The sequence below is a fragment of the Telmatherina bonti genome (genome assembly GCF_933228915.1).
Source record: "Telmatherina bonti genome assembly, chromosome: 20".
Lineage (NCBI taxonomy): Eukaryota > Metazoa > Chordata > Actinopteri > Atheriniformes > Telmatherinidae > Telmatherina > Telmatherina bonti.
The window spans coordinates 14479943-14495897 of record NC_136618.1 but is presented as its reverse complement, the minus strand read 5'-3'; the positions used below and the strand labels follow the sequence as shown (position 1 = coordinate 14495897).

General features: G+C 38.4%; 1 protein-coding gene across 2 annotated transcripts; it reads left to right on the top strand.

Moving 5' to 3' along the window:
• The first annotated feature begins 1813 nt into the window (after window positions 1-1813).
• On the top strand, window positions 1814-14581 carry shrprbck1r (sharpin and rbck1 related). Of its 2 annotated transcripts, XM_079259892.1 has the most exons (15): window positions 1822-1957; window positions 2052-2464; window positions 4351-4525; window positions 7631-7708; window positions 7859-8000; window positions 8100-8190; window positions 8273-8591; window positions 9276-9376; window positions 10871-11041; window positions 12046-12206; window positions 12324-12435; window positions 12514-12693; window positions 12878-12976; window positions 13216-13359; window positions 13454-14581. In XM_079259892.1, the coding sequence occupies exons 2-15, from the start codon at window positions 2189-2191 to the stop codon at window positions 13532-13534; spliced, it is 2130 nt and encodes a 709-aa protein (XP_079116018.1). In that variant the 5' UTR covers window positions 1822-1957; window positions 2052-2188; the 3' UTR covers window positions 13535-14581. The 2 variants fall into 2 exon arrangements, with proteins under 2 accessions (XP_079116017.1, XP_079116018.1); XM_079259891.1 differs by having other exon boundaries at window positions 1814-2464.
• Window positions 14582-15955: the final 1374 nt, after the last annotated feature.

Below are 15955 nucleotides of genomic sequence, written 5' to 3'. Positions count from 1 at the left end.
GTCTGTTTTTTCTTGTTAATAGCCTGGCTGTGATGGTGCCTGTTTTGTGCTGTGAGGGACCCACCTTTATAGGAGAGGGTGTGACGACCCCTTGGTTTTGCCTAAGTTTTAATTTGCTCTTGGTTTATAGGTTCATCTGTCAAGGGGGCGGCTCCTTCTTTAATCTAGTGCCTGGTCTTGGTGCAGCCATGGAAAAGCTGCAGTTTCCAGCGTTTTCTCTCCTTATGCTTGCAGACTGATTGTTTCACCACACTGTTTGTAACCGTTTACCTCATTGATCATCCACTTTTACATGCTGCACAAACTTTTCTACTAAACAGTGTTTTTTTTGGCAAAAAAAATATACATATACTTTGCCAGTATTCTGTGTGTCATTATCTAAATTTTTCAAAGCCTAGAGTGCAGTGAATAATACATATTATATAATTATGTATATAATTATATATAACTACATGTAATCCATCATTTTAATTTTAATATTTGAGACTCTGAAACTGCAGACTGCTCATCAAATATGGATAAATTTGTCCTGAATTAACTCTGATAAAGTCTTAATGTGTTGTCAATCTGTGTCAAATACATTGATACTATCTGGTGTTGTTCACTTTGTGTTAATCACCAGGCACACATGTTTTTACTAAATGTGAATGAGAAATAAAACTGACATAGTAATTGTTGAAGTGTAAGTGCAATTGTTTTTCTTATAACCCTAACTGTTTAGTTGTGTAGCACATTTGCTAGCATACAGTGCAAAGAAAGCATTAAAAAGTAGTAAAAGGCTAGACGGGTTTGTAACTGGATATCAGCCCCATATAGAGAGACATATTAAGTTAAAATCCATTTGTGCAAAGCACATGGAGATCTTCATTCTGTAAGAGACAGTGTGGTAAAATAGTATGGTAATAACACTGTATCATCATTTCTTTACTCAGAGAAAGCTAAATACCAACATCCAATAGCTGTGAACTGCTGTCTTCAAACAACACTAAATTTAATACAAATGTAAAAAGAAATCACTCTAAGATCTCAAGGACACTTCAAAAAATATGATCAATGAACACAGGACTACGAAAAGGGTCATGTTATTTATCCACTACTTGCACACGTAGCTTAAACTATTTGCAATGTTCCTAATATATACAGCTTTATGACAAGCATGCCATCCAGATTAAATCTTTTTCAGGAATCGCCTTGCCTATTTAATCATGTAAGGGTTTTTTCTTTCAATTATTGATTAAGTATAGAAATATAGTGGAAAAAAATCATTTTAAAAAAATCTGTATTTGTTTGTTTTTCAGTGTTCCACTGTGTTGCAAATCAAGCACTAACACCAGTAAACCCTCATGAAAGTCACTTTCATCATGAATAATAAGAGAAAAGGGGTATATCATATATAATACATGTATAAATCTTAAGTGCTTTAAACTCACGGTAGTTAGGATTACTCTATATGAAATACACTCCTTTTTCTCAAAGGAATGTTTAAAAGTTTATAAATTGGTTTATTTATTTATAAAGAATTTAATTAAACAGAAGAAATGGGGATGAATGTAAATGGGATGCTTTGCTGCCTCTGTGTGGCCAAACCCGTACATGCATTCTGTCTACGCAAAAAGGAAAAAAAGAAAAAGAATATATTTTCCTGTACAACACTGGAACCAAAAATTAAAAAATAATTGGAAATACTGTAAAATATCAGCAAGTCTGCTGACAGAAGGGGGATCAGCTGAAGCTCACAGATCTAATAAAAGGCGCCCATCATAAATATTAAAACAGCATACGTCGTCTCACAAAGAGCGCATGCGCGGTAGGAAGTGAAAGCAGCAGCAACAACAAACTCGGCTCCTGGAGTATCAAACTACCACTTTAACCTTGGTGTTGCAGCGTAATGTTTCAGAGTAAAGACAAAGTTACCACTTTATGTCGTTGAAACTGAGCGTAGAAAGCAAGGAATGAAGTGAGTCTTCCAGGTGGTACTCGACTTCATTTTTATTTTTTGGACGTGGTTGTACACAGTTAACAGAGTCGACGCACTTGCTTCCTGTTGACAGAGACGCTTTTAAACACCCGGAGAGAAATCTTCTGAGAAATGTGAGCGGAAATGATCGGCGCTTAACTACGAGGAGCTGGAGGTAAACCATCCACCGGACTCTTGTGTGTTTGAGTCCTACATGAGTCTGTCAGCAGGATGTCGCTGAGTTCAGATGGATGGACTCCCACTCCCAGTCACACGCCGGAGCAGTCCGCCGCCCTCCCCAGCCACCATGAGGCCTCGCAGTCACAACTTGGCTGCCAAACCGTCCTCATGTCGGTTCGGGTGTCGGTGTGTCATTCTGGTATTCGGCCGCTGTGTCTTCCGGGAGCAAGTGATGAGTCACTCCGCTTGCAGCTCAGCATGGACCCGGGGAAATCCGGGGAATTCCGACTGTCGCTCCAGGACAGCAGCGGGACTGGCCGGAGTGTGGTGAGTTCACTGTCCCTGCAACTGCGTTGGTTTGGATGTGGAAAACACTCATAAGAGAGTTAACTTAAGAGAAGAAAAATGAAGAGCCTTTCATTGAATATAACTCAATATTCATTGTAGATTTTATGATAATATGAAACAAGGTCTAAATATAAAACTACATTATGAGGGATATTCCAAAACAATTCAGACCAAGACCAGAATGCGCTTTTTTTCTCTCTCGTATGAAATTAAAATAAATTAAAATCCTTGTAGTCTTTTCTATATTTGTGTGTATATATACATAATATAATATAGGGCTGTGACGATATGCTTTTGTCCCGATTCGATTCAATTCCGATATTTTTTGGGTGCCGATTCGATTTAAGTTGCAATTTTCACAATTCTTCAATATTGCTGATTTTTGTAGATTAAAAACAAAAAAGACTGTCTAAAACTTTTTATTGACCTGTCGTTTTTCTTGATTTTAATGAGGAAAAAACAACACAGTATCCAGACCATTATTCTGCTGCTCTAATGCCCAAGAACACAAGTAAAAAGATCAATAGAAATGACTAATTTTTTATAATGTATTATTTTTATTCATTTGGGGAAAAAAAATGATTTTTTTGTTAAAATTGTGAAGCATAAAAACTCTCTCTCTCTCTCTCTCTCTCTCTCTCTCTCTCTCTCTCTCTCTCTCTCTCTCTCTCTCTCTCTCTCTCTCTCTCTATATATATATATATATATATATATATATATATTTATTTTTTTTTATTTTTTTTAAAGGTGTGGGAATACCAAATAAGTGTACTCTTCTTTCCACTCCTTTTTCAAATTTTTTTTCCCCCGAATTTATTCAATTATTGAATTGATAAGGAATTATTATTATTATTGTTATTATTAATATTAATATTCATACATTATCCGAACTGGCGAGCTGTCCAGGGTGTACCATGCCTTCCGCCCAAAGACGGCTGGGATAGGCTCCAGCTTCCGCGCGACCCTTTGTTGGACTAAGCAGTTGGGATAAAAAAGTAATGAATAAATGAACTTGGGATTTCCATCGGTTTACTTTGCAAGATGATTTCCATTACATGAACTCTCTGGCTGCCAAAGACATCTGCTATAAGAATGACTGGCTAGCAGTGAGTTAAGGTAAATAATTTGACCAGGCCTTTCTAAAAGAGATTAAAATTCTTCTTGGTCAACTTTTTTCTTTTTAATCAGTGTGTTTTTATCAAATTCAGATGTTCCAGAAACGGTTCATAGGTGTATTTGCTAACAATGTTGTGTCAATTTGTTTGGGTAAGAAATCCTATGTGAATGATGGCTAACTGCCCAAACCCTAATGCAGCACAACTCGTACAAACCATGCTACTACCAACTTTACTTTTTACACGCACACACTGATTGCATAAAATAAAAATCTTTTTTTTCTTGACTAACTGGGACTTGCTGTAGATTTTGACAAGTCCAAGGACCTCTTAACAGGGGATTGTTAAGATTTACTTCTATTAAAGTTTAATTATAGGTTGGAAACAATCAGAAGGTTTAAACTGAGCTACATTAACTTCAGGAAGGGTCAAGGCAAACATTACAAACAAATAAACTAAGCAAGAAAGGAGGAGCTAAACAGGAGAAAACAAAAAGAATTCACAGACAGTGGACGATTATTTTGACATCATAGTTGATCTGCCTTTCAGGAAACAATCTCCTGCAAGCTGCTGGAGTGTCAGACCTCTGTCAGTTTGTGAATCACGTGATTCAGCTGCAATTTTTAGGAATATCTTTACAATTGGGTGTGTTTGGTTTACAAGTTTCTTTAACCGTGAATGTGTTTATTTTCCTTCCCGTTTTCCTGATGATATTTCCTCTAACTTGCTGTCATTCTGCTTATTCTCCAGACCATCACCGAGTTTGACTTGAGGACCGTAAACTATGAAGTCAAGTCACCGAAGTGCCATGAGCTGATTTTGGTTGCGCCTCCTCATGACCGCATCAGCTTTAACTTTCGCTGTGAACAGGAGGCCAAGAAGTGGGCCACGGTGGTGATGTCATCACTACGAGAAGCACACAGAGGTCAGTTGTCCATCTTTGTAAATATCTCCTTGTTTTCTGGTAAATAAACAGACACAGTGGGGTGTATTGTACCCCTCCCATCAACTAAATGTAGAGCAATAAAAAAACAAAAGTTTGATAAGTGTGTGCTTTCAAAGGGTAAAATTCACTTAATCTGAGTTAAGTATGTTTGAAATAAGAAACTTTGTTTGCAGCTCTGTAATGAAGCATCATACAGGATCTTAAAGACTGTTTAATGATCTGATGTAATACACCTTTAACTACACTTTCACATGTACTATATGTACATGTGTAAAGGGAAAATAAGTATTGCAACCTGTATGGTTAGTTCATGCATGTTGAAGAGCATGTTAGTTTTCTTCAGTTCCTACTTTTTCATGAGGAATCACTACACTGACAGGGCTCTAAGCTGCTTCTGTTGTCAATGTTTGCTCTGAAGGGTGCTTTCCCAGGCAGGCTTTAAATTAGGCCAAAAATAGATCTTAATGTAGAACGGTTAGTCACAGACTTAAAAATGGATTTTTGATGCATAGACTAAGTAGAAATTACAAACAGCTGGACTCCAGAGTGTCAGACTAAAGTAAATAAAACTCATTTAAAACTACATTTGTCAATAAAAACATAAGCTGGACTGAGGTTTCTTATAAAACATGGAACGGATCCAGAAAAATCCTAAATTAAATGGAAGTGAATAAATGAAACAGAATGACTGGAGATAAAAGACTGCCATCATGACTCTTGAACTGGAAAAAGCTTTATTTTATGTTCATGTTTTTGGGTTTCTTTTAAGATTTATTTTTCAAGATTTTTTATCTTATTTTATGTTTTATGAAGTCACCCAATAATTGGAGGTATCAGCAAACATGTATGGAGTCAAGAAAAGGAAATAACAGGAATTCTGTTGTTTTTAATGACATGCAAATGAATGAACATGTACAACAACAATCAATATGAAATGTCATCTTTATTATCTGTGTTCCTGTTTTCTTTTGCGAATGGGATGACATTACAGTATACCTTTGTGGAAAAACTATTGCAGAACCACAAAAATAGATGCTCAAGTGTGATTGAGGAACTACAAATAAAGAAAAGCATATGACTCACTAACAGAAATAAAAGAGAAGCAACACTGGAGAATAACGAGTGAAATGTTTTGTCATTTAATATGTCATTTAATTTAATCAACTTTGTTTGTTTGACTTTCTCCTCAAAACAAGATGAATAAATGTAAATTTGGTTTCTAGCCTTAATCTCTTTCTGGGAAACCACCAATTCATGTTTTGGACTGTAGCAAAGACATATGTGATGGAAGTGTTCACACTGTATATAAAAACATGTCCCAATATTCGTCTTGACTGAAAACTTTTGATCAAATTTCAGATATCCTTTTTTAATCTACTAAAAATGCAGTGTATGTTGCAAGTTAGCTGTCAGCAAACAATAAACAGGCCATCTGTGTATATATTAATTACAGATAATGTCAGTAATACATGAGAATGACATAAAATGGGATAGCTGTCAGGTGGAAAAACAGACATTTTCTACATAACCTTGCTGTGTTTAACAGGTTTTTATGCATGTGACATCCAGTTGGGAAAAAAAGATGGCTCCCAACTATCTAGTTCAGAAAAACTACTCTGAACAAGATAGCCATGTCTTCAAAAGATATCCACATATTGCTGATGCATCATTTTAGATTAGCTTCTTTGTCAAGTCTGTAGGAAACAATAGCCAGCAGAGTCAGTGATGCAAAACGATGAATTTTCCACTTCTCCTGTGCACACACCAAGCCCGCTGTAAATGGTTTTGTTCAGGGAAAGATCCATTAAAAAGCAGCATCACAGAACCAACATAATACCGTTCATAATGTTTGGTGTTGATTTTTTTTCCACTATGTCTGCAGAAATTTAGAATGAAAATAAAGAGAAAATTAAAGAAGGAAGAAGTTTTTGGTGGCTAAACGAATATGAGTGAATGTGTTCTCAATGAACCCCAAATGCATTAGGACTTGTGGTAAGTGCTGTCCTCTTGGATGGCCAGGATGCAGATTTAAAGTGGAACTATTATGTGCATTTCAGGCTAATTTATTTTTATTTCTGAGACCAGAAGGGATGGGATTGATTGAGTTATTGTCACAAATCGCTTTATTTACTTTAGATCGACCCTCTCCGTAGGCTGTCAGATCAGCCTGTGGGCAAAACAAGTGGATTGAGACTCTTCCGCATTAAGCCCCGCCTCCCGCCAGATATAAGTTGCCACTGATTGGTCAGCTGCCACTGTACTACATCGGGAGCGTGCACCGCAACTGCCTTCGCCGTCATTGTAACATCTCATAAACAGAAGGATTAGGCTAATTTAAATTCAATAAAAAAAGCAAAATACAATGTCAACACATAGCATACAGCCCTACATGTTGGAACCTGAATCAGACCCTGAAAACAAAGTGGAAAACAGCAACCCACAGCAACGAATGCAGCAGGATGTCTCTCTTTGGTAAACTCACCAGCCATCGTTGGAAATAACTTTATCCCACGTTTTCCACCCGCCTGATGTATTTGTACATGCCCTTGTTAACCAGTAGAAGGTAACCAATCTCCGAACCTTATCCCCCGGGACGTCACAGGGATTTCAAAGTAGAAAATGACGCATTTTCCGTCGCCATGGAAACCGAACGGAGAGAGTGCAGGAACTCAAACTCAAACATGCATTTAGGTGATAAAAAAAAACAGTGCCGTTCACATGTCTGATGAGGATTCAACACTGTAACACTGTAGGAAGCTCAGAAAACTCAAAATACCATAATAGGACCCCTTTAAGACTGGCAGAAACAGCTTGGAAAGAAGGCTCTGATATTCAAATGAACCCCACGCCAGAAACCAGAGCCTTATTGTTAGCCCTTCTCATTTTAACACTTTCCAAGAGAGAAAGGACGCGTCCTGAATTGCTTCCATTGTGGGACTGCCTTGTTTCACCTTCGAATCGAAGTTTTCTTGAGCATTGTGAAAGTCACTTGGATATAGAGCGGAAAACAACAATTTTCTTTTTTATTTATTCCACCGCTGTCAGTGTTTTATTATTTAAAACTCTTCTTTCCCTTAATGCCAGTCATCCCTCAAGAAAACTGTTCTCAGCACCTCTCAGATGCTCTCCACCTGCAGAACACTTTGGCTCTACAACGAAAAGGTATGCCATGAAAGAATATGTCAAATCTGTGTTTCATCTCCTCATTCTATGATTTATGGAGTTTTTGTTAGAAGCAATGTGACAGCTTTTACATTTGATTCTGTTTCTTTGAGAGTGTACATTCTACTTTTTTGTGGGTTTCATGTGCAGAGGAAGCTTGCATAGAGCTGAGCAGAGCCATAGAGGCAGGTGACATGCAGTCAGCCTCCATCTTTGCCGCCACTCTTGCCCAACAGAATGCAACGTTACAGATCCAACTCTCTAACAAAGACCTTGAAGACACTGAAATCAAGTAAGATTATTGTTATTAAATGTGCTTTCATCATGCCAAAGCACAGCTCTTAATTAATAATAACATTACATTTGTCTTGATTTTTATTTGATCCACCAGTTTGGCTGTTGTAGTGGAAGATTCATCCTCATCCTGTTGTGTCACTGTGAAAGTTTTCCCACACATGACTACGGCATCCTTGAAACAGCAGGTTCATTTTCAGAGACACTTTCCTTACCCAGTATCTTTATTTATCAGCCTCATCGTTGATCTTAAATTTCTCTTTTCTCCAGATGTTTCTTGAATATGGGTTTCACCCACGGGTGCAGCGCTGGGTAATTGGCCAGTGTCTGTGTGCTGATCAGCGTTCCCTTGCCTCATACGGCATTCGTCAGGACGGAGACACAGCCTTCTTGTACCTCTTGTCAGCTCGCCACGCTCGGCTGACCCTCCAGGTCCTGCAGCAGGATCAGGAAAGCGCCCTCCTCCTTAGTCCTCCTTCATCTTTTCAAAACTCTTCGCTCCCTGTTTCAACTACAAACGGCCCCTCATCTCAAGACTGGAGACCCTACACCACCCTTCCTTCAAGACCTCATAGCAGCACCCACAATGGTTAGAAGAGGGATGAAATGGGGTTAACAGCTTGTTATGTTAGATTGGAAATGATAGAAGAAATGGATCAGAATTATGACTCTATGTTTAGTGATTTGTAAGAAATGCTAATACCCGAGGATGTTATCTGTGTGTGACAACACCAGTGAAGTGAAGCACTGAAAAACACAAGGTGGTCTACGCTGTTTGTACAAATAAAGTCATTTTATTTAGGAAGTATATACAAAAGTAAAGTTAGCATAATTTGTAATAAAAACTTTACCTTAATGCTGAGACAAAAACATTTATATCAGGTCATCTCTGCCACTGGAATACATTACTTTTCCTGTTTGGGTCATTTTGTGTAGACACAAGTCCAGTTAATGTTAATATAACTATTGTAATAAAGGGAGTAATAACCTGAAACAGTACAGTAATTAGTGACAAATGTATACATGTACTGATGTGTAGGCCAGTATGCACTACATTAAGCTCAGCTGTTTCAGTTTAATTGGTTCATTTTGAGGGATGATTTTAACATGGCACCAAAGAATAAATGAAAACTAGGAACCTTGTTATGTTGACAACTTCTGGTAAAGAAACAAATTCTTATTTTTGGAGGGTTTGCACTTACAAATACAAAAAAAAGTTATAAGATTATAAAGCAGTTCACCCTTAACCCTGTGTGTTTGTCCTCCCCTACAGGTGGATCGGAAAGGCAAAACATCCAAGAGATCAGAGATCTCATCAACCTTGAAATGCCTCAACTGAATAATGCACTGAGCCCCAACACTGCCCCCAACCAGGTAATGTAGCAGAGCTGATGGAAAAATTTCTGTCCTAATCAGGCATTCACATTTCTTTGTTTTTCTCACATTAATCTGCACCTAATTCTCCACAACGGCTATCAGAAAGTGATTCATTCAGACCCTTTGTGTAACTGCATCTAGACCTCTGCAGCATTTACCACACAGCAGGATTGTTGATGGTAACATTAAGTTCGGAACAAAGAGCACAAAGTTGAGAGGTCCAGCTGCCGAATCAGGTCTGACTGAGACCTGGATCTGTCCAGAAAACACAGCTACTCCAGTTGCCCTTTCTGTCAACGCAGAGTTCGTCCAATGAACAGCTATGGAGTGACATGAACATTCACTTTGGCAAAACACAGGCAAATGACTTTCTGGATTTCATCTACTCCTTCAATTTCAAACTGTCTCAGACCCCACTGCACTGCAAAAGCTGAAATCTAAGTCATATTAAAAATCTTAAATTGAGAACACATGCTTATTTTTTAAAGGTAAGATAATTCTTAGTTTTTATGCCAGAGAATTCCTCTTGTTTCAAGAGTATTTTTACTTGTTTTGGGAAGTCTTGACAAGCCAAATTTTCTTTCTTATTTTAAGCAACATTTACCTCATTTTTGTATATTTTTGTCTTGTTTTTTAAGGCTGAGTTTTTGCAGTGTGCACCTCTCAGACCACTGCCTGCCTAAATTCTCTGTCTTCCTTCTTAATGTCACTCAAGCAGCTCAAAAATGGTGTACTACTTCAAAACCTTGAGATCTCTCAGATCTGCCCCGCTGTATGACAGGGTTTGTTCTGGCCTCTCTTCCCACTCAGACTTCCCCTTTGCTGTCTGTAAATGAGGCTACAGAAATGCTCTTGCCTCCTCTCTGGACAAACTGTCCTCTCGTGTCTAAACCAGCTAGACACAGTCCTCCCAGTCCGTGGCGCACCGAGGTTCTAATGGACCACAGAGCAGGACTCAGAGCAGCAGAAAGAAAGTGACGCAAATCAAAAGAGCAAAGTGACTTGTCGGAATATCGACAAAAACATTCATTTTCCACATCCAGCCTAAAGGCTGCCAAGATAGACTTTTATCAGAACAAGATCCACAATGCTCCCAACACACCACAGCTGTTTATGGCGTTTAACTCTCTCCTGTCTCCACCACCTGCTCAGCCTCCCACTGTGTTGACTGCAGAAATGTTTGTTTCCTACTTCACTTAAAAGCTTGCCACCAACAACAACAACAGAAGGAGGATTCACAAAATGTCTTGAAGTGAGCCAGTTGGATTGTCTCTGAAAGATGTAAAAAATGACTCTGCCTCGATTCTCTCCAGTCTGGTTGCGTTCAAGCATTTACATCAAGAGAAAAGACAATAAACGTTTTCAATAAGTTTTCTCAAGTTTTTCGATCTTTTCTAACATGACTTGATGCTTTGTTTATGTAGTAAGTGAAGGTCATTTATTGAAGTCTGAAAACACTATTCGGAATAACATCAGAAATGTGTGTTTTAGGGCTGGTCCTGTCCATCTTGCACTTACATTAATAAACCAACGCGACCAGGCTGTGAGATCTGCAGTACAAACCGCCCTGAGAGCTACGTTGTCCCGGGGGGATACCAACCAGATGCACTGGAGCTCAGACGAATCCAGCAAGAGAAGGAGGCTATCAGACAGTACCAGCAAGTATGGAAAACACCCACACCAATTTCTCAGATGCTGTCATGCACTAGTTTGCACAAAGGAACATTTAGTTTTATTCAAACCTTGCTGACACAGATCACACAAACACGTTGCTCGAAATGAAAGGAGTGTATTAGCAGTTGAAATATAAAATCATTTCCAATCAAATCAAAGCTGGAGTTGGAAGTAAAACATTCAGGCGCACTCAGGTTGACTCTCTTCTCTTCTGTCTCTGTTTTTTTGAAGGAGAAAGGGAGAAGAGAGGCGCTGAGGAGTGCTGGGCCTCAAAACAACTCACTGCTGTATAACCTGGACCAGGACTAAGCACACACTGACAAGCAGATACACACACTCCACTGCAGATACCGATCAACCTCAGAGCATAAAAGAAATCATCTTGCACCATTTTCGCTTCTAACCATCCTGAAGGATGTTTGTTGCGTCTGTTTTTAACTATTTAGATAGCTTGTTTGAGGTGGGCTGTTCCCACGGAAGCCTGTTCAAGCCTCATTCTGCCACATACTGGCCAAAAGTAATACAGGTTGTGGTTTAGGTGCACCCCAATGTTTGCATGTCCTTCCTGTCTTCCAGAGGACGCGCTGCATGGACAAAGCTGATGTTTTATTTTCTGAAGATTTACAAATAAAGTTAAGCTTCTTGTCACATTTCGAGCCTGATTACAGAGCATGTTGTTTAATGGGCAAGCTCTGGTTGTTGGACAGCTGGAAAACTTTTCCATATGTAGATGTTATCACTGACGACTTTTCATACAAAGTGGTTTTTTAATGAAAATATTAGAACAGCAAGTTGCAACTAGATTGAATGTATTCTATATTCATTTTGCACTGTAGTTGTTTAAACCTTCTGAAATTATGAATAAACAGTTTATGTGTATGTATGTGTTTGTTTGTTTTCATTTGTTAGCTGTAATACTGTAAGAAGGAGGTCTTTTACAAGACCTGTCTTTAATCCAACTTCACTCCCAACAACATGAATCCTTCCTTTAGGCAAAGGAACAGGAGCGAAGGGAGAATTTTGCTCGGCTGGTGATGATGGACGGTCAGGACCTGGTGCCCAACCCGGAGCCGGTGGATTGTCGGATTTGCTACATGGATCTGCCATCCGGAGAGGGGGTCCTGTTAAGGGAGTGTCTCCACTGTTTTTGCAGGTGAGATTTAGGAATGTGGAAATAAACGAGAGATTTGACTTTACTTGATTGTTTGTTTGATTTAAATACAACTTGGACTTTTGTTGTGTCTTTGTGTTGCTATGCATGGATATGTAGAGAGTGTTTGCGTTCGGTCATCATGCTGAGCGAGGAGCCCGAGGTTTCCTGTCCCTACAGAGATGACACATACGCTTGTGCCGGCTCCCTGCAGGAGAGGGAGATCAGAGCTGTGAGTTGCAATAACATGAATCTGTGTTTTTTGTATGTTAGCACACATTTATCGTCTCCTATTTTCCCTCTTTTCCAGCTGGTGTCGACGGAGGAGTATGAGCGCTGGCTGCAGAGGGGTCTGTCAGTGGCAGAGTCTCGGTGTGAGGGCAGCTATCACTGTGCAACTCCGGATTGTCTGGGGTGGTGTGTGTATGAGGACACTGTCAATGTCTTCCACTGTCCTGTCTGCAAGAAACACAACTGCCTCATTTGCAAGGTGTGAATATATGCAGTTGACGCCTTCATATTTCAGTATTTGATCATATCGCCTCTTTTTAAACTTTTCAAACTCCTTGTTTCCAAACGGTCCTGTTGCTTTGACCATATTTCAGCCTTTAAGCATCTACGTTTTACTGAGATTGTTGTATCTTTTCTGTCCATGTTGATCTTTTTTTCTTCAGGCTATCCATGAGGGAATGAACTGTAAACAATACCAGGATGATCTTGCAGCACGTGCTGTAAATGATTCTGCAGCCAGAAGGACAACACATCTACTAAAGGTACTAAATAGCTCTTTGAAGCTGGCAATTTTTCTTTTAAACTCCTCCTGTTGTGTGTAGATTAATAAAAGAGGGGGAAAAATCCATGTGTAAATGTAACTGATAACCAGTGAATGAATGGCTTTGTGTTTTTACATCCTCTCAAAGCAAACTGGCATCCACTGGCACTAACCACATCCTCTCATCTTTTATTCTTTCTCTCTCTCACTTCCTGCTCTCTTCATCTGCCTCACAAACAGACTCTTGTGCAGTCAGGGGAGGCCATGTACTGTCCTAAGTGTGGTATCATCGTTCAGAAAAGAGATGGATGTGATTGGCTGCGCTGCACTGTCTGTCACACCGAGATCTGCTGGGTAACCAGAGGGCCTCGCTGGGGCCCAAGGGTAAGAAGTCTTTCCTCACTATCATTTGCACATATTAAAGCAGGGTTCATTCCCCTCAAATATTATTATCATCTTCCTCTTATTTCTTTTAAAGGGTCCCGGTGACACCAGTGGAGGATGTCAGTGCAACATTAATAATCAAAAATGTCATCCTAAATGCCAAAACTGCCACTGAGTGTCGAGACTGGTCGGACATTCAGAATTAAACTGGAACTGAACTTGAAATGAAATATTCTCATAAAACAGGGAGAGAAGGAAGTGAAACTTGTTACTGATGTGTTTAGAAGATGAACTGGAGATGTTTTCTGTTTCCTCCCAGCAGATCTCTAACCAACACATCTTCTGACAGATTCCTTCAACCAGAAGATGTAGTTGGGGTGATAGCAGTTCTACATCTAGACTATGTTTAACTGACTGAATAACGATGATGAGTGTGGTGTGATGTGTGCTGGAAGAATGTTAACTCTGAATGTGTGCCTTTTGTTAACTATAAAAAAAAAAAAAAACATTGCACTGCATATGTAGCTCTGCAGGTGTGACACTTTCTGTTTCAGTTCTCACACACCCGGATGCTGTCCGTAAAACTGAAGTGGCCTTATTACTTGTGCACATAAAGGTGTAGCAGGGTGTTACTGTTTTTCTGGAAAAATGTGACTCTTTTTTTTTTTTTTTCTTTTTTGTTATCCAGTTTCTTTAGCATAAAGACAGATCAAGCAAATGTGTGGAGTTGAAGAAGTATAATTGCGTGTGTCTGCGTGGTAGTCAGATGTTTGAAATGTGTGTTTTTGTGATGTATTTAGGTCAGTGGAGGAGTTTTCATACTGCAGACTGGTAAATAGCAAAAAACTGTTGATCAGTCTTCAAATCTTGATTGCAATAAGTTCATATTTTCAATAAGAGACGGGGGAGACCTTTGATAAGCCCATGCATGTTTTTGGTAAGGAACACACACATAACTGGGTCGATACACCCAACAAAATGCCTCAAAACAGTTTGTGGGACAGCTTTGAATCTATGGAGATATTTTGAATATATTTTTAATTACTACTCAAATGCATGAATGCACCGTCATTTGCTAGATAAAAATTTAGAAGCCTGACTCCCCAACTACACTACTGCCCTGCTCTGACAAGCCATAGACAGATACTCACTGTTACTCATGTTTTAAAGTCAGCTCTATGTTACAGAGCTCTGTTTGTGCCTTAATTATAAATAAATATGTTAACAGTCCCAAGGTTGTCTGTGTATTATTATTTAGAATTGGAAAATTTTGCATAAAACCCCTTTGATCATGACTTTGCTGCAATGCCCACATTTGGAAAGGTGAAAGCCGGACAACGTGTCCAGTCTTTCAGTGTGTAAAAGTGGTCAAAGGTAATTTTTTCATTTGGAAAATTAACCTGTTAGTCATTTTCACAGAGGTTGAATAAATACAGCTTTCCCTGAAAAACTGATGACAGGGTTGTGGCATGTTGCTCCTGAAGCTTTTAATTTCATGGAGTGACCTTTATCTGCTATGATGGGGCAATCAACATATTTAATAAATTTGTACTTCTCAAAGTTCCAGCTTTACCTCAGTCTGTCTTAAATGAGCCCAGGCAACATTTTTGGCAAAGATGATTTTTAGAATATCAATATTAATTGCACAAAGTCAAAACACAGATTTTCTCTTCCTGTTTCAGAGCGGTTCTGAAGCCACTGCAGTGATATGCAAGACTGAATCATATTTAATTTAATCTGAACTTCCCAAAGAGACCAAAGATCACAGAGAAAAACTATTTTTTTCTATTTTGTGGGGGTTTTTTATTATTGATTTTTACTCTGGAAATTGTTGCTACATTGGTATTAGTTTTTCATAGTTCACATTATTATTAAACACCTTCCTTTTGCCAAGATGGTCTTGTCGTTATGTTGCTAAACTTTTACAAATGTACCTGACTAAATGTTACATGTTGCAGATGTTTTTGTGTAATTGTTTTTGTATTGTATAGAATTGTACATTTTTTGCCCCCTTTTCTCAAGCATAAGGTTTTGTTTGTTTTGGGGTTTTTTTTCAGTTTCTATCTCACCTTCCAAGGAAGTCTTTTGTGTGTTGCTGTTTTCATGTGTTAAATAACGTTATATATATATATATATATATATATATATATATATATATATATATATATATATATTTTTTTTTTTTTTTTTTTAAAGGGCTATTATCGTACCCTTTGCAGCTAAACAGGTTTTTTATACCAGTAAACACTAGTAGTGCATACTGATCCGATCAGTTCAATAATTTAACGAGCTAAAAATTTCAATTTAAAATTAAATTTAACTTATGTCTTTATTTTTTTAAAATAAAAATGTATTGAATTTCACTCTTTTCTTACACTGTATTTGTCCATGTCATTGTTACTTATTTATTTTATTAATTAGTTTAGATTTTCAATCTTCAAGCTTGAATAGTTTAGATGGATCCCCATTGTACTAGGAGTATACTCATTATCCCAGTGTGTGCGTGTGTTTAATTTTTCATTGCTGACCTCGTGCTCCAGTCACGTACTAAATTAATGATCTGTCTGCATTAACTTCCAACATTTCTGAAATGAAA

What these genes read in the sequence shown, in the direction of transcription:
- shrprbck1r (XM_079259891.1), top strand. Translation starts at nt 2,189, where the DNA reads ATGTCGCTGAGTTCAGATGGATGGACTCCCACTCCCAGTCACACGCCG. An exon ending in GCGGGACTGGCCGGAGTGTG is followed by an intron (nt 2,465 to 4,350) that starts GTGAGTTCACTG and finishes CTTATTCTCCAG; the next exon opens with ACCATCACCGAGTTTGACTT. An exon ending in GGACAACACATCTACTAAAG is followed by an intron (nt 12,977 to 13,215) that starts GTACTAAATAGC and finishes CCTCACAAACAG; the next exon opens with ACTCTTGTGCAGTCAGGGGA.